This window comes from Schistocerca cancellata, chromosome 6 (assembly GCF_023864275.1).
Source record: "Schistocerca cancellata isolate TAMUIC-IGC-003103 chromosome 6, iqSchCanc2.1, whole genome shotgun sequence".
Lineage (NCBI taxonomy): Eukaryota > Metazoa > Arthropoda > Insecta > Orthoptera > Acrididae > Schistocerca > Schistocerca cancellata.
The window spans coordinates 611,668,728-611,688,193 of record NC_064631.1 but is presented as its reverse complement, the minus strand read 5'-3'; the positions used below and the strand labels follow the sequence as shown (position 1 = coordinate 611,688,193).

The following is a 19,466-nucleotide window of genomic DNA, read 5'->3' as shown; positions in this document are numbered from 1 at the left end:
AATAAATATTTCTACGGCTGGACCATAAACACACTCCAACACACGTTATTAAATACATAAACAATTACATAAACACATATCAAAAGAAAAGAAGCAAAAGGTAGGCCAAGAGCCTAATGTCTCTGTGCTTTCTAACACACAGTAAATATTTAACCAATTTCTTCATATATATCGGATATAAACAAAGACAGAGGAATAAATATATTTATAAACATGCTCCTACCGGTTTTTCGTGTAACTGTGGAATACTTATGGCCTGACGCGATCGATAGTAATTGACCACTTTGACCTCCAATAACTCATGTACTATGCAAGTTACATTCCTGTAATTCATACCAATTTAGGTTTACACTAATAGCTTTCTAAAGACACGTGGATCTACGAAATCGGATGAAGCGCTTGGATTTTGGAAATTCGTTGCTGGGTGTTACTTGTACAATTTACCGTCAAATACTAAACTTTGAACTAATAAAGATGGTAAAAGTCTAATTACACCATCAGAACCGTCGTGCAAATAATGGTAATGTACAGGTTTCTTTTTGAGGTATCATGACTCATCTGGATACTATTAATTCCTATACGAACTGTGAAATGTCTGCCATTAAGGTCCGTCATCTTTGACACTCCCGGCATAGACATCTCCTTCATTGACACAAAGCACCGTCCTCGTCACAGCGGAATTCCCAGCCACGCTGGACCACGCGCTGGGGCTACCCCTCTCGTCCGGCTAACGTTCGGCACCACGTGGTCCAGCTATTGTGGGGCACCAAGCGGTCGCTAACCAGCCGCGGCTTTGACGAGCGTCCTGTGCGGCCACCCCAACTCCGAACGTAGAATATTTCCAGGGTGCCACAGCTCGCCCGTTACCTCACCCCCTGATCTGTTAACTCCACTGCAACCCTTACGAAGCGGGGCCTACAGCCTCGTTTAGACCCATGAAACAGGGTTAAAGTTGCTGCCATTCAGCATCAATGCACCAATGATCTATGTCGGCGATTGATGCGCAAACACTGCCTCCACCGTAATTACTCTACCACGCAAACACTTAGGGACACACTCGTCTGGTATGAGACGTTCTAGGGAGGGAGGGGGGGGGGCGGTCCATTGGGTGTCGAACCGCACAAGAACCCTGGGTTCCGTGTGGGGCGGCGGTGAGTTGGATGGAGTGCTGTGGCCTGTTGTGGGGTTGTGAACCACTGAGGGCTACGGCGGGACGAAGCCTCTCCGTCGATTCTATGTCCCCGGTTAAATACACAATACACAACACCAATGATTAATGCCCTGGAGCAATCTTACTTCTTCAGATTCCAGGGTCCGACCATTGGACTGGAAAACGTACGTTGCTAATAACCAATATACAGTTTGAACCAGTTTCTTGCAACTTAACGCAAATAATTTCCACAAATACAAAACAGAGTAACAGTTCAAAAATTACGTGTCAAAAGCCACACAAAAATACAATACTTCACTTTTGTTTGTTAGCTTTAGTTGATCCCCGCTCAATACATTATTTCCATCAAACACTAGCTCCAGCGAGGTATTTAGCTCCAGCGCCTGATACAAAAACTGTTCCGACTAATAGCTCCAGCGCCTGATACAAAAACTGTTCCGACTAATTACCAGCAGTTGGTCTAAGTCGCAACACTTGCTCATAAAATCGAAAATCAGCAACCAGAATCCCACTCCACGCACCGAAAGGCAGTTGCGAATTTAAAATCTTGAATAATTGCTGCCCCATAGCTTGTAAATATTTGTTAAAAGTCATCTTCTAAGCACAATGAGGTGCACCTTAAACGTTTTTTACCCAAACTGATATTAGGCTGTAAAGGCAATGTCAGTGGCATCTGATACAGAAAACAGCAAACAGTTGTATGTACATCGATATCTAAAGCATGACAATTACATACATAATAGCAGAAACATAAGTCCACTTGCATTATGTATCTCTACACCAGTGACACTTGTAAGTTCTTTCTGACGTTCAACTTGAAGTCCATCTGGAAAGCAGACAGCCAAGTGGATACCTAGAATCAAATTACGACGACATCTACGTTACTATATTAGGATATGAAATCCGTCCTATCTCACAGTACACAGTTTGTCGCGTGTGTTATTTCTGTTAATTCTTAGTCAGCAACATTTCTTGGTCACATTTGACGCAACCATTATGTAAAGCAAATATGGAACTGATAGATAGACCGAAGAATAGGTATTACGTGTCTTTTGTTATTTCCGAGATCACATTTGTAAGCATCTCTTACATTACTTTATAAATGCAAAGTATTAAATTTGGACAGTCTGTATGTAAATGTAGAGTATTAAAAGAAGTATAATATTGTAAAATTATAAGCAAAATAGAAAAAAAAGCTGATGTTAATTTTCACGAACTACACAACGAGCAAGTTGGCCTTAATGGAAAATCTGTGTCGATCGTATAACGAGGTTGTCAGTTCGAATTTGAATGCAAGGGCACTCCAGCGTTTCACGTCAAATTAGACAATTTTTCGTATATGAGATCGAGAATCCCCAAATCTAATTTAACCGATTGAAACACAGTTAAAGTTTTGTATATATATCTTATTTCGTAACGCTGTTGGTACATTAAGTATGTTGTCAGGCTGTTTCTTCATGCGAGTGTACATCTCCGTTTCCTCAGTTTCTTCGAGAATGTTGACCAATCTACCTTGCCCTGCTTATGGAGATCAATGAGTGCGGCTAACTCCTACTTGAACTATGGAACACTTTCAAAAATCGACACCTAACAGGGCTCACAACTTGCCTCCTACATGCAGAAGGCGATCAGCTTCGTGATCACACAGCTGGCATTTTCAAGCGGCTGTCATCACAAATGGTTTTTGTAAATTGCTTGCGTGCATATGTTTCAAGTGCATTTCAAACCAAGTGTTGATTTGTACTGGGTCAGTGGGTGTGCTCTGAGATAGAGGCGCTCTTAACAGCGCGATTTAGGGAGAGCCATAATGTTCCGCGAACAAGAATGTCCATTTGTAAGTAGTCTCATAAGGCAGGCAGGTCTGCAGTTTAGTTTCCGCTCAGATGCGCCCCGTACCCGCATGCGAACGAATTAAATGCTTTGCATCTCTCTGGAATTATATTTGATGGCGAATCTGCGAAAAATCCTATGTCAAATTTTAAGTCTTCGAGGGAGCGATCCATTGCTAAAAGTTTGAGTAGCTGTAAGACACCTCTCTGCAAATATGTTCTTATTCGTCACTGCGTCCTTCCGTTTGGCTTTATCTTTAATCAAATGTTTTAATTGTTTGGGTAATTGTGTCACAGCTCATTAATCAAAGGAATATGATTTTGACCGTACATGTACTTGTTGTAAGTAGCCTGTTTATATGCTGACAGCGCTATAGATTGTGATAATCTCGACAAGAGTCTCTGGTTAGACGGACTAACTGTTAGCGAGAGGATAGGGAAGTGTGTGGACATGATATTCTTAGTGGAGACTGTGTTGGTAGAACATGCATTGTAAGTGAGATGAAATGAAGTGTTTATAAGAAAATACAGAAGGAAATGTATGATGATGGATGTTTGATTGATAATGTTTGGGCAGTGGAATTATTGACATTTTTGGAACTGGATGTCACATGAATAAGGTCTAAATACACTGTTTACTCTTCAGCAAAATCTTTCTTTCGCTAACCATGTGCCTCCTAGTAGTTAGTCTATAGTAGTTAGAATCTTTTTATTTAGCTGGCTGTAGTTGCTACTTGCTGTAATTGCTGTGGTTCGTGTTATGAAGATTTTCTGTGAGGTAAGTGACTTATGTAAAAGAATGGGTTTTGCACTGTTGGGATTCGTGACTGAAATGAGTTTAGCCAATTAACAGAGTTGGAGGTAGTTTCATATTTCTTTAATTTCATATTTTTTAGATTTGTATTATTGTTAGGATTTCTTGCAATTGAGGGCCATTCTTTGTGTTAATTACTGGAAGTCATGTTGTCAATGTACAGCAGTCAGATTGCGTTGGGCTTGTATATTGTGGGTTACAAATGAATAGGTAAAGTTTGAGTTGTCTTTGTCAGGGGAAATTCTGTAGGTAAGTGGTTAATAAATATAACTGAAGAGGTAGTTTCATTAGTAATCCAAGCACCACGTTTTTAGGGTTCCGTACCTCAATCTGTGTACCAAAGTCTGCGTGAGATCGGGTCATTTAGCAGATTACCTGGACAGGGACGCCGTCGCACGGTAAGAACGCTGCAATTTGAGGAAGCTGTCTTGCAGCATGTGGAGCAGGATCCTTCAATCAGCACTCGTGCATTTGCACTTAACATGGGGACGAATCAGTCGAATGTAAGAATAGTCCTTCGAGAGCAGTTGTTACGTCCATTTCATTTACAGCATGTCCACAACATGGAACCAATTGATTATCCACCCAGAGCACAGTTTTCGCAGTGGCACCTGGAACAGTGTGAAATGCATCCTACGTTTCCATCCTCTGTGTTGTTTACCGATGAAGCAACGTTCGGGGGTGATGGAGTCTTCAACATGCGCAATTCTCATGTTTGGAGTGAGGATGACCCACATGCGACAGTTACTAGCTCTGATCAAGTGCGGTTCTTCGTTAATGTGTGGGTCGGTGTTGTTGGGGATTGTTTAATTGGGCCGTATCTGCTACCTAGGCCATTAAATGACAGGCACTATTACAATTTTCTCGCCAGAACATTGCCAGAATTGCTGGAAAACGTCCTGCTCCCTACAAGACAACGCATGTGGTTTCAATATGACGGGACGCCGGCACATTTCAGTCGTCGTGTGCGTCGATTCCTCGACCGACGGTTCCCAGAAACGTGGATTGGCAGAGGTGGTCCTGTACCATGGCCTGCTCGATCCCCAGATATGTCCCCTCTGGACTTTTTTGTGTGGTGAGAGATGCGCAACCTTGTTTACGCAACCCCTGTTGCATCAGAAGAGGATCTGGTTGCCCGGATAGTAGCAGCAGCTGGAACAATTCAGGATAGACAGAACATGATCCGAAGGTGTAACCTTTGTTTAAGTGTCAATGGAGGCATTTTTGAAAATCTACTGTAATTGAAATTGGGTTGTGTCTCTTGTTCATAAAAAAATGGAAAACTGTTTGTTGGTTTAATTAATTTGCCGCCAGAGAAATCTTCCTCTACGGTTTTAAATATTCCTCATAGGAAAAAATGACATTAGGGAAAAATATTTGTTTTGATGTCCCCTAAAACCTCCCAGAGATTGTCGGTTTAAATTCTTTTCACCCCGTATAAAATAATACGAAACTCGCAAACTTACACATTGAAACCAATAGGATATTTCCCTTTGACGTAGAACCATACAATTTGACAAGAAGAAACGTTTCACAATTCAACTGAAGGAAAAAGTTAGAGAATTGGTAATTTGGAATTATATCGCACGAAAAATATTTCTTTTGTCACTTGTTATCCGACATCTGACTCCGGATTTGAAATTAAAGCACTATCGAAAGGCTTGGAATCCCTGGGATCGATATCTTGCCAGTATCAGTGACGATGACAGGCAAAACTCGTCGATATTCTCGCATTCTGGAACGGATGAACCATGTGTATACACAATAAAGTTTGTACGGCACCCTCAGTTAGCGAATCCTACTCGCACCTGGCCAGTTTTTCTTTATTTAGTTGCAATACCTGCTGAAGTAGTAGCGGTAATTACATGTGTCCGATTAGTTTTCACACGGAGCAAGGCTGCGGCTAATACTCTGAAGCGTCAAAGAAACAGTATGCGTGTTCAAATGCAGAGATTTGAAAAAAGGCAGAATACGGCGCTGCGGTCGGCAACGCCTATATAAGACAACAAGTGTCTAGCACAGTTGTTAGATCGGTTACTGCTGCTATAATGGCAGGTTATCTAGATTTAAGTGAGTTTAAACATGGTGTTATAGTCGGCGCACGAGGGATAGGGCACATCATCTGCGAGGTAGCGATAAAGTGGGAATTTTCCCGTACGACCATTTCACGAGTGTACCGTGAATATCAGGTATCCGGTAAAACATCAAATCTCCGACTCGCTGAGGCCGGTAAAAGATCGTGCAAGAACGGGACCAACGACGGCTGAAGAGAATCGTTCAGCGTGACAGAAGTGCAACCCTTCCGCAAATTGCAGCAGATTACATTGCTGGGCCATCAACAAGTCTCAGCGTGCGTGCAGACCATTCAACGAAACGTCATCGATATTGGCTTTCGGAGCCGAAGGCCCACTCGTGCACCCTTGATGACTGCACGACCCAAAGCCTTACGCATGGGCCCGTCAACACCGACACTGGACTGTTGATATTGTAAGTAGGCTGTTTATGTTTTCTTTATGTAAGAAGGCTGTTTATATTTTCTTATTGGCAACGTTACGTAGCGCTCTGTATGAAAATCACTGGCTGTGCTGTGTGCAGCCTGTGGCTAGTTTTCATTGTTGTCTGCCATTGTAGTGTTGGGCAGCGGCAGCTGGATGTGAACAGCGCGTAGCGTTGCGCAGTTGGAGGTGAGCCGCCAGCAGTGGTGGATGTGGGGAGAGAGATGGCGGAGTTTTGTAATTTGTCATGAACTGCTATATATATTATGACTATTAAGGTAAATACATTGTTTGTTCTCTATTAATATCTTTCATTTGCTAACTATCCCTATCAGTAGTTAGTGCCTTCTGTAGTTTGAATCTTTTATTTAGCTGGCAATAGTGGCGCTCGCTGTATTGCAGTAGTTCGAGTAATGAAGATTTTTGTGAGGTAAGTGATTTGTGAAAGGTATAGGTTAATGTTAGTCAGGGCCATTCTTTTGTAGGGATTTTTGAAAGTCAGATTGCTTTGCGCTAAATAATATTGTGTGTCAGGTTAAGCACAGTCGTGTATAAATTGTTCTAAGGGGACGTTTCAATATATGTTGGAAATATGTTGCCTGGTCGAACGAGTCTCGTTTCAAATTGTATCGAGTGGATGGACGAGTACGGGTATGGAGACAATGTCATGAATCTATCCACCTTGCATGTCAGCAGGGGACTGTTCAAGCTGATGGAGTCACTGTAAAGGTGTGGGACGTGTACAGTTACGTCTGATACGACTCTTACAGGTGACACGTACTTAAGCATCCTGTCTGATCACCCACATTCATTGACGTCCATTGTGCATTCCGACGGACTTGGGCAATTCCAACAGGACAATCAGATACCCCACACGTCCTGATTTGATAGAGGCTGGCTCCAGGAACATTCTTCTGACTTTAAACAGTTCCGCTGGCCACCAAACTCCACACACATGAACATTATTGAGCATATCTGGGATGTATTGCAACGTGCTGCTCAGAAGGGATCCCCACCCTCTCGTACTCTTACGGATTTATGGACAGCCCTGCAGCATTCATGGTGTCAGTTCCCTACAGCACTACTTCAGACATTTGTCTAGTCCATGCCACGTCGTGTTGCGGCACTTCTGCGTACTCGTGGAGCCGCTACACGGTATTAGAAGGTGTACCAGTTCCTTTGGCTCATCGGTGTATGTTCGTAGCGCACATTCCACGTGGGGCTTCACAGCTGAGGAAATGCCAAACAGTCGGGCGCACTTGTGCTCGGGTTTCACCGTTTACAAGTAGACTGTTGCGTGGAGCACTACTGAACGACGAGTATCGCGCGGATATGGAACTTCTCTCAATGTATCTGAGCGGCACGGTTGTGGTCGCGTTCAGGAACTCAGCCTCGCGATTAAAACCGTGCATGTGGAGGGCCGCTACAGGTCAAGCGAAGCTTGTCGAGAGATCCTGTACCTTTGCACCTAGAGATATGGTAGTATTCATATTATTATACTTACGAATGCAGCACGCATTCATATAACTGATTCTCTTGGATGAGCAATTAATCCACAGCCTTCAGTGCAGATGCGCATTTACGTTCGACCTCCAGCGGGAATCTAAAATCAGTGAGCACGGAGTACACGGACTGGGACTGCAAATAGGTGGCGTTGGGTGGCAGTGTAGGTGACCTGGGCAGCGTACCGAGGTAGTCTGCCCATCTGCGATAAACACCGATTGTGGGAGGTGCAGTGGTTAACGTAACTGCCTTAATAAGCAGGAGATCGCGGGCTAGAGTCCCGGCACACATTTTCATTCGTCGCTGCTGCTTCCGCATAAAGTCCCGATGCAGGTGATACGATTAGTTGCTTTCCTGTCCTTTCTCCCCCCTCCACCTTCAATTACGTAAGATTGTAATATTTGTTACCAGTCGTGTTGTTTACCGATATTGTACGAGTCGTATTTTTTAAGTAAGTACCGTTTCGAAATTAAAAAAAGACGTGCTAAGATATCTCAATAATTTTATTTTTACATGTAAGCCTGTATCTTAATCTACGCACTGACGCCATTACAGCCTGATTCTTCCTTGTTTACGTTGTGTACTGAGTGTTTGAGATGCCTCCGATAATCGTGAGTCCCGCCAAGTACGGGTTGTTATAAGATTTCTTAGTGCTAAAGGCCTAAAAGCGATCGATATTCATCGTGAGATCTGTGCAGTTTGCGGAGAAAACATTATTAGTGATGGAATGGTAAGAAAGTGGGTGAGAGAATTTAAAGATAGCCGCACAAATGAGCATGATGAACTACGGAGTGGGGGGTCCTTCGGTCGTTAATGAAAGTTTGGTGCCGGAAGCGGACAATAAGGTGAGAGGAAAGAGATGCTTTACGATTTCCTCCTTGCAAGATGACTTTCCTAATGTTTCTCGTAGTGTTTTCTATGGCATTGTGACCGAGCACTTGAATTACCGAAAATTGTGCGCAAGTTGGGTACCGAAAATGTTGACGGATGTGCACAAAACCAAACGTTTAGACAGTGCATTCACTTTCCTTGAGCGGTACCACAACGACGGTGATGATTTCTTAAGCCAAATTGTTACGGGCGATGAAACATGGGTGGCCTACGTCACAGCAGAATCAAAGATACAGTCCATGGAAGTTGAGCAAGGGCATCGTTTTGCTGCAAGACAATACCCGTCCGCATGTGGTGAATCAGATTAAAGATCTCATCACATCTTTTCGATGGGAAACTCTAGATCATCCTCCGTACAGCCCCGATCTTGCGCCCAGTGACTACCATATGTTCCCGCACTTGAAGAACTACCTGGGAGGTCAGCGTCTTCAAGACGATGACGAAGTCAAAACAGTGGTGATGCAGTGATTAACAGGTCAGGCGGCAGACTTCTATGTGGAGGGTATTCAAAACCTGGTACAATGTTATGACAAGTGCCTCAATATTGACGGAAATTATGTGGAAAAGTAGATTAAGGTACAGGCTTTCATATAAAAATAAAATTATTGAGGTATCTTAGCATGTCTTTTTCTAATTTCAAATCGGTACTTACTTAAAAAACACGCCTCGTATTATAAGAAAGTCACATCCAAAGTTGTGTACAAGAATGTATACACTCACAGTTCGCAACTTTTAACGGCAAAGCGACCTGATACGGCACTTTTCAGTAAGCTGAGTTTCAGTATGGCGTGTACTGGATTCATCCTCTGATGTTGCAAACGGCCTTGCATCGTAGTAAGCCACTTTTCGTAGCGTCTTGCTGAAATCTGACAGGACGTACTTTTTTGCTGACTAGTGTGAATGCTTCGTAACGCGAAATTCCACGTTATAACAGCGCAAAACTCGTCCCTTCGCACGTCCGCTTTTGTGTTTCCCTTCCAGTGTAAGGTTGCGCAATGGATTTACGCCAAGCCAAACGCGCAAACCGCAGCAGTAACTCTGCCAAAGTGATTAACGTGCCGTATAGGAACGTCTTAAACGAATGAGCTCAGAAGTTCTCGTATTCGCGGCGGAAGTCGCGAGGACAACGCGGCGGTACAAACTAGTTGGCTAGATCTGTAGTGAGCTGATGGAGGGGCGGGCAAGTTCGGGGAAACGAAAGCGCCAAGGAAGCGGTTTGCCGTCTTGATGAAACGGCGCCTGCAATCATCGGTGAAACAGCCGGGCAGCGCACTAGTCGGTCGGTAATCCCATCCGAGAGCACCGGCGACTGGCAACGTCAATCAAGCTCCACGCCGACCGGCCCCGGCGCCATTAGCAAATCGCCTTACAATAAAAACGACACAGCCCCAGCCGGCACTCGCTGGCGGCGGAGGGGTCAATGTCAATTTACGTGCTGCCACTCGTTACCGCCGAACGGGACAAGCGGCGTCGAGTTTTGAAACGGCAGGGCCCTAATCCGCGACGCAGTAATGAACAACGCCCCCGCTTTTGTTTAGCGAGCACTGGAGGCGCCGGGCAGACGCTTTTACGGTCGTAAACACGAGGCGCGTCGCTCCGCCGCCAATCCACGTCTCGCAGCCGCCCCGCGCTCGGAATTAAGAATCAGGCGCGCAACGGACTTTCCGAAACTTTACTACCGGTGCTCTGAGTGTGGGACGGGGTGGGAGGGAGGGAGGGAGGGGGGGTTGTGGAGGAGGAGGAGGTGGAGGAGGAGGAGGAGGAGGAGAGTCAAAGCAAAGCCGAGCGTGCTGCATTGTCTGTCCGCCTCGCTCTCTTTACCTAATTGGATAGTAGTGCCTGACTATCTCTAGGTTACGCAAATTAAGTGCTTTGCACTATTCCTGCACTTCCTAATGTGTATTTTAGGTCGTCCTATTGTTTGTGTTGGTCCCATTGTGTGTTGAGCCTTTTATGATGGTTAGTATACATCACTGTGGCAGTTTTTCACTGCCTTAGCAGGTCGGGCCGTCTCGTTGTGCCCCTCCTGTGTGGTTTGTTCCCGAGATTCGAGACAAGCCTATTTTCGGACTGCTGTGACTTTTCGTAGAAAAGTCGAGCCGTCTGTCTAATTCTATCCTTAATTGTCTGTACTTCTGTGATATTATGTGGCTCCCTAGTTGGGAAACCACGCGGGAGTTTCATGATTATCCTAAGGATTCTACCCTGGATGCCCTGCAATCTCCAGATGTGGCAGTCTGCCGCAGTGCCCCACACGACTGCCGCATACTCCATTACCGGCCCTATAAGGGCGAGACACAGCGCAATACCGCAGGGAGTGGGTAGGGTTGTCTTCGGGTTCAAGATAGGGTAAAGTGTTGTCAATCTTCCGTAGCCTTTAACCCTAATATCCTTTATGTGTGGCGCCCACGTGAGGCGTCTGTCGAGGGTCACCTGTACGCCAGCCTCGCAAATGCTTAAAAAAAAAAAAATGGTTCAAATGGCTCTGAGCACTATGGGACTCAACATCTTAGGTCATAAGTCCCCTAGAACGTAGAACTACTTAAACCTAACTAACCTAAGGACATCACACACACCCATGCCCGAGGCAGGATTCGAACCTGCGACCGTAGCAGTCCCGCGGTTCCGGACTGCAGCGCCAGAACCGCACGGCCACCGCGGCCGGCTAAATGCTTAAACAAACAAAAATTTGTCATTCTCAACACACTACCATTACTGGAAATGGCTTACGTCTCCTTTTGTAATATACGAGGGTTTGAACTTAAGCAGTGGCAACTATTTATTCACAACCGATACAAAAGAGTTACTGTCCTTCAAAGTAATCATCAGAGTTGTATAGAACCCGTTGCCAGCGACGTGTAAGGCGTAGTATACCGTTAGCAGAGCCTGTTCTGTTGATGGTGCGAATGGAGCGGTCTACTACCTGTCGAATCTCTGGAACAGTTCTGTAGCGAGTGCCACGAAGTGGTTCCTTCATCTTCGGAATCAAATCAAAGTCACAAGGACTTACGTCCGGGGAGTGTGATGTTTGGTACAGTTCTTCCCAGTCCCATCGACCGAACAGAGCAGCCACAGCTCGCGCTGTATGTGCCCGCGCAAGGTCGTGCAAGATGGTGGGTGGGTTGCGCAGAAAGTGTCGCCGCTTCTTTCGCAAAGCTGGTCGCAGGTGATGCTCCAAAAACGAACAGTACTACTATGCATTGACGGTCTGTCGTGGAGGAACGTAATGCGTTAGGATAACACCAGCACAATCGTATACAAGAATCACTATAACTTTCACCATGCTAGGGCTCTGACGCGCTTTCGACTTTCGCGGCGACCCATGATGACGCCATTCGTTCGATTGGTGTTTCAGTTTTGGCTCGTATGATGTGGCCCATGTCTCATCCAGTGTTACGATACGGCGCAAGAAAGTCTCTCCTTCGCGCTCATAGCACTCCAAGTGCGTCTGAGCAGCGTCGTAACGCATCCATTTCTGCATTTCCGTCAAGTCATGCGGAACCCATCGTGATGAGCTTTTTCACATGCCCAGGCGTTCATCCGGACCCATAGCACAGTCGTATGCGCTAATCCGGTTTCGTGGGCGAGCTCACGAATCGTATGGCGTCGATCACTGTCCACTGTGCACTTCTTCTTCAGAGACGCTAGGACGACCTACCCGATGCACGTCTGCCACATTTTGCCGACCTTCGTTGAAGGCTTTTACCCAACGTACCACTATTCTGTACGGCAATGCCGATTCCCCGAACGCCTCTTGCAAACCCTGATGACACTGTGGTGCTGTACGACCTCTGGCACATTCAATCTTGATCATACTCCGTTCTTCCTGTTTAGAAAACAGTGATACCGTTACGCTAGACCGCTCGCTCACAAGTGACTGTGTTTCCCTCGATTGGGCGCACGCCGGTGACGTGGGACGGATGACTCCATTCGCTCGGAGGTAAGGTAGGCATGAACCACGGACCTTGCCGTTGTAGGGGAGGCATGCGTGCCTCGGCGATACAGATAGCCGTACCGTAGGTGCAACCACAACGGAGGGGTATCTGTTGAGATGCCAGACAAACGTGTGGTTCCTGAAGAGGGGCAGCAGCCTTTTCAGTAGTTGCAGGGGCAACAGTCTGGATGATTGACTGATCTGGCCTTGTAACACTAACCAAAATGACCTTGCTGTGCGGATACTGCGAACGGCTGCAAGCAAGGGGAAACGACAGCCGTAATTTTTCCCGAGGGCATGCAGTTTTACTGTATGGTTAAATGATGATGGCGTCCTCTTGGGTAAAATATTCCGGAGGTAAAATAGTCCCCCATTCGGATCTCCGGGCGAGGACTACTCAAGAGGATGTCGTTATCAGGAGAAAGAAAACTGGCGTTCTACGAATGGGAGCGTGGAATGTCAGATCCCCTAATCGGGCAGGCAGGTTAGAAAATTTAAAAAGGGAAATAGATAGGTTAAAGTTAGATATAGTGGGAATTAGTGAAATTCGGTGGCAGGAGGAACAAGAGTTTTGGTCAGATGAATACAGGGTTATATATACAAAATCAAATAGGGGTAATGCAGGAGTAGGTTTAATAATGAATAAAAAAAAAGGAGTGCGGGTAAGCTACTACAAACAACATAGTGAATGCATTATTGTGGCCAAGATAGACACGAAGCCCACACCTACCACATTAGTACAAGTTTATATGCTAACTAGCTCCGCAGATGACGAAGAGATTGATGAAATGTATGATGAGATAAAAGAAATTATTCAGATTGTGAGGGGAGACGAAAATTTAATAGTTATGAGTGACTGGAATTCGATAGTAGGAAAAGAAAGAGAAGGAAACGTAGCAGGTGAAATGAAAGAGGAAGCCGTCTGGTAGAATTTTGCACAGAGCATAACTTAATCATAGCTAACACTTGATTCAAGAATCATAAGAGAAGGTTGTACACATGGAAGAATCCTGGAGATACTGCAAGGTATCAGATAGATTATATAATGGTAAGACAGAGATTTAGAAACCAGGTTTTAAAGTGTCAGACATTTCCAGGGGCAGATGTGGACTCTGACCACAATCTATTGGTTATGACCTGTAGATTAAAACTGAAGAAACTGCAAAAAGGTGGGAATTTAAGGAGATGGGACCTGGATAAACTGAAAGAACCAGAGGTTGTACAGAGTTTCAGGGAGAGCATAAGGGAACAATTGACAGGAATGGGGGAAAGAAATACGGTAGAAGAAAAATGTGTAGCTCTGAGGGATGAAGTATTGAAGGCAGCAGTGGATCAAGTAGGTAAAAAGACGAGGGCTAATAGAAACCCTTGGGTAACAGAAGAGGTATTGAATTTAATTGATAAAAGGGAAAATATAAAAATGCAGTAAATGGAGCAGGCAAAAAGGAATATAAACGGCTAAGCAGGGATGGCTAGAGGACAAATTTAAGGATCTATAGGCTTATCTCACTAGGGGTAAGATACATACTGCCTACAGGAAAATTAAAGAGACCTTTGGAGAAAAGAGAACCACTTGTATGAATATCAAGAGCTCAGATGGCAACCCAGTTCTAAGCAAAGAAGGGAACGCAGAAAGGTGGAAGAAGTATATAGAGGGTCTATACAAGGGCGATGTACTTGAGGACATTATTATGGAAATGGAAGAGAATGTAGATGAAAATGTAGTGGGAGATATGATACTGCGTGAAGAGTTTGACAGAGCACCGAAACACCTAAGTCGATACAAAGCCCGGGGAGTAAACAACATCCATTAGAACTACTGACAGCCTTGGCAGAGCCAGTCCTGACAAAACTCTACCATCTGGTGAGCAAGATGGCGAAATTCCCTCAGACTTCAAGAAGAATATAATAATTCCAATCCCAAAGAAAGCAGGCGTTGACAGATGTGAAAATTACCGAACTATCAGTTTAATAAGTCACAGCTGCAAAATACTAACGCGAATTCTTTACAGACGAATGGAAAAAATGATAGAAGCCGAGCTCGTGGAAGATCAGTTTGTATTCCGTAGAAATGTTGGAACACGTGAGGCAATACTGACCCTACGGCTTAACTTAGAAGAAAGATTAAGGAAAGGCAAACCTACGTTTCTAGCATATGTAGACTTAGAGAAAACTTTTGACAATGTTGACTAGAATACTCTCTTTCAAATTCTGAAGGTGGCAGGGGTAAAATACAGGGAGCGAAAGGCTATTTACAATTTGTACAGAAACCAGACGGCAGTTATAAGAGTGGAGAGGCATGACGGGGAAGCAGCGGTTGGGAAGGGAGTAAGACAGGGTTGTAGCCTCTCCCCGATGTTATTCAATCTGTATATTGAGCAAGCAGTAAAGGAAACAAAAGAAAAGTACGGAGTAGGTATTAAAATTGATGGAGAAGAAATAAAAACTTTGAGGTCCGCCGATGACATTGTAATTCTGTCAGAGACAGCAAAGGACTTGGAAGAGCAGTTGAACGGAATGGACAGTGTCTTGAAAGGAGGATATAAGATGAACATCAACAAAAGCAAAACGAGGATAATGGAATGTAGTCGAATTAAGCCGGGTGATGCTGAGGGAATTAGATTAGGAAATGAGACACTGAAAGTAGTAAAGGAGTTTTGCTATTTGGGGAGCAAAATAACTGATGATGGTCGAAGTAGAGAGGATATCAAATGTAGACTGGCAATGGCAAGGAAAGCGTTTCTGAAGAAAAGAAATTTGCTAACATCGAGCATAGATTTAAGTGTCAGGAAGTCGTTTCTGAAAGTATTTGTATGGAGTGTAGCCATGTATGGAAGTGAAACATGGACAATAAATAGTTTGGACAAGAAGAGAATAGAAGCTTTCGAAATGTGGTGCTACAGAATAATGCTGAAGATCAGATGGGTAGATCACATAACTAATGAGGAGGTATTGAATAGAATTGGGGAGAAGAGGAGTTTGTGGCACAACTTAACTAGAAGAAGGGATCGGTTGGTAGGAGATGTTCTGAGGCATCAAGGGATCACCAATTTAGTACTGGAGGGCAGCATGGAGGGTAAAAATCGTAGAAGGAGACCAAGAGATGAATAAACTAAGCAGATTCAGAAGGATGTAGGTTGCAGTATGTACTGGGAGACGAAGAACCTTGCACAGTATAGAGTAGCATGAAGATCTGCATCAATCCAGTCTCTTGACTGAAGACCACAACAACAGGCATTAGGAGAGATTGAAAATGGAATGACCATATAAAATTAATCGTCGCTAAAGCAGATGCCAGACTGAGTTTCATTGGAAGAAGCCTAAGGAAATGCAGTCCAAAAACAAAGGAAGTAGGTTACAGTACTCTTGTTCGCCCACTGCTTGAATACTGCTCACCAGTGTGGGATCCTTACAAGATATGCTTGACAGAAGAGATAGAGAAGATCCAACGGAGGGCAGCGCGCTTCGTTACAGAGTCATTTAGTAAGCACGAAAGCGTTACGGAGATGATAGATAGACTCCAGTGGAAGACTCTGCAGGAGAGACGCTCAGTAGCTCGGTAAGGGCTTTTGTTGAAGTTTCGAGAACATACCTTCACCGAGGAGTCATGCAATATATTGATCCCTCCTACGTATATCTCGCAAAGAGACCATGAGGATAAAATCAGAGAGATTAGAGCCCACACAGAGGCATACCGACAATCTTTCTTTCCACGAACAATACGTGACTGGAATAGAAGGGAGAACCGATAGAGGTAGTCAAAGGTACCCTCCGCCACATACCGTCAGGTGGCTTGCGGATTATGGATGTAGATGTAGAAAACTAAACAGCGTATTTACCTGCAGTTCGAATTAAAGTATCTCTCAATAGCGTGCTATCATACCATTATTTCACAAGTATTAATAACCAGCAGAACAATAAACAACTGCTATATGAAAAGTACTTCGGTGATCTTCGGATCGCACCTAACTTGGATGGCAGGCGAAGTTGTTCGACTGTAAGATGAGAGTTGTTTCGGCAGTGTCGGAGGACAGACTTCTTGTATGCCGCGGTCGGTGTCAGTTAAGACTTTATTAACAATTTCTGGTTATTTGGACATGTAGTTGAGAACACTGTGATAGTAATTACGGAAATACGCCGCGGTCGGTGTCAGTTAAGACTTTATTAACAATTTCTGGTTATTTGGACATGTAGTTGAGAACACTGTGATAGTAATTACGGAAATACGCAGATGATTATTTTGTTCTAGAATGGAAATTATTTGTGACTCTAAAGTAGAATGTAATTGTGCAGTTTTCGTGCTCTTCTAATAAAAAAAAAAAAGGTTCAAATGGCTGTAAGCACTATGGGACTTAACATCTGAGGTCATCAGTCCTCTAGACGTAGAACTACTTACACGTAACTAACCTAAGAACATCACACACATCCATGCCCGAGGCAGGATTCGAACCTGCGACCGTAGCAAAAGCGCGGTTCCGGACCGAAGCGCCTAGAACCGTTCGGTCACAGCGGCCGGCTGCTAATAAAAAGCGAGTGGCATCCCATACGAAGAAACTAATTGGAAATTTAATTATTTATAAATAACCATTTCCTCGCTATGACTTTATTACAGCCTCAAGATAACGGATTCACGACCGGTCTGCTGTTTTCTGCACAGTGGACAACAACTGTTGGAGACTGCAGGTTGATGAACATTAATTAGAACTTACGCATTCCATTCAGGGCGGTGGAAAGAAATAGGCAGCTCGCGTGTACTGCAGTCTTAGTACAAATGAGATTAGTGACACGTCTTCTTTTCGAGGGAAAGGAGTTCGTCACACATGCGTATACATTACCCCCCCCCCCCCTCACTCTCTCTCTCTCCTCTCCAACTCTATCTAGCACAGACCTTCAGACACTAAAGCATAAACGCGGTGGTGGTTCAAGCAGTTTGTGTCCGATATGAATATTTAGAAAAATGGTTCTGAAAGACCACTACGTCGTAAAAAGACATTTCTGTCGTTGCACACGTAAATGTGTATCACTGAGCACTTCAGCTTACTCACAGAACAGACTTCTAACTTGCACGTCATGTTTTGATAGATACATAGTGTTTACAAACATATGAGTGTCAAAGATGCTTGATATATCGTAGTATTAGAAATGTGGTGAAAATGCATTTAGTGACAAATATGAAGCGCTCAATTATGCAAGTTTATGTGTGCAATGATGTGAATGCGGCGAAAACTACAAACATCGTCTGCTGGACGAAAACTACGAAAACAAGTACTCCAAACCGACATTTCACGTGAGTCACATCCGAGTGCCAGTCTGTAACTCAACCATCTTTGTGAAGTGCTTATAATTATGTATTATTTATATTTTAGGATAACTAAGCACTAAAAAACGCAGCACATGTTGTAATGAAAGCTTGAAAGGCGTCTGACGATGAATCGTAATGATTCGAAACCGGTAACGGTACCTTTTGAATAAAGGAACTTAAAATAAATTTGTGGCTGGTTGCTGTCTCAACACCATCAACATTATTATGTTTTTCCAGGACTGTACCTTGATGTGTGGCTTGTATTAATATTTATGGAATGCTCTTACTTCCAGGGGACTGATGACCTGAGATATTAAGTTCCATAGTGCTCAGAGCTATTTGATGATTTTTTGCGGAACTGTATTCACGTAGCATGTAATTTGGAAAAGTTCACTTCTGTTTCTTTGAGCAGATTCATTCTCTGGCCTCTTTCTTTATTTTTTTCCCCATGCGCAGTATTTATAAGAGGGCTGTCACATGATGTACATGAAAGGCAAAGGGGGACTGAAATAGCAATAGGTCGCACGAAGCTGACGTTTTGCCACAAGCGCTCACATAGGACGGTCGGCTCATGTACCACATACACTCCGTTATCTTGATCTGTGATGCTTGTATATTGTTTTTACGTAGGAAAGGTACGGCTGAGTGAGACATAGCACATAGACCTGTATCACACAAAAAGATCTTTTCACAGAGCTTTTATAAATGACATTTCACAAAAATTTTAGGGGTGTACTGGGGTGCTCTTATGGTATCTTTATAAACGTTGGAAGGTGGCCCCAGTGCTTATGAAAAATGTGCCAGAGATGTACGGGAATGCAAAACTGGCCCGAGACGGAGGCGGCGGCGACTGTCGGCGTCGGTGACAAACGGCTGCGCGGCGTGCGCTGTTTGTGCGCCTAACGCCGGCCGCCGCAGTAATGCCTGGAAGTGCTGTCAGCTGTCCCCTCACCTCCCGGCCGCTGGCGCCAGCCCCCGCCGCCGCTGTCTTTGCGAGCCGCCCGAGTGGTTTTACGGCTGTCGGCACCGGCTCGCCACAATCAATAGCTGGCGCCAGCACCACCCGCACTGGCACCAGCGCTGGCCGGGCGCCGCCTGGGCTGTCGCCAGTCGCCCGCCACCCACTCCACGCCATTCCGCTCCACGTGCGCCGCCGCTGCGGCCTCAGCCACCCACACCGGTCCACTGGCCGCTCGCACGTCGAGCCGTTATGGAGTGCCGCGCCGTTATTATTAGCAACATGGACCATTTACGACAGCTCTATCCTCGGTATTAAACTTAATTTTTTTGTGTTCAGAGAGTAACATCTTTTTCGCAAGCACCGATCTTTGAAACAGACGTTGATTTGAAACTTGCTGGCAGATTAAAACTGTGTGCCGGTCCGAGACTCGAACTCGGGACATTTGCCTTTCGCGGGCAAGTGCTCTATCAACTGAGCTACCCAAGCACGACTCACGCCCCATCCTCACAGCTTTATTTCTTCCAGTGCCTCGTCTCCTACATTCCAAACTTTACAGAAGCTCTCCT

The 19,466-nt window shown here is 44.7% G+C and overlaps 1 protein-coding gene across 1 annotated transcript in view; it reads right to left on the bottom strand.

The window, feature by feature from the left end:
* The window catches only part of LOC126088451 (translation initiation factor IF-2-like), a 69,513-nt gene extending 50,325 nt beyond the window's left edge, over nt 1-19,188 (bottom strand). The window contains exon 1 of the mRNA XM_049906593.1: nt 18,892-19,188. Within this exon, the coding sequence (XP_049762550.1) occupies nt 18,892-19,188 (297 nt within the window). The remainder of the gene's footprint in view (nt 1-18,891) is intronic.
* Nucleotides 19,189-19,466: the final 278 nt, after the last annotated feature.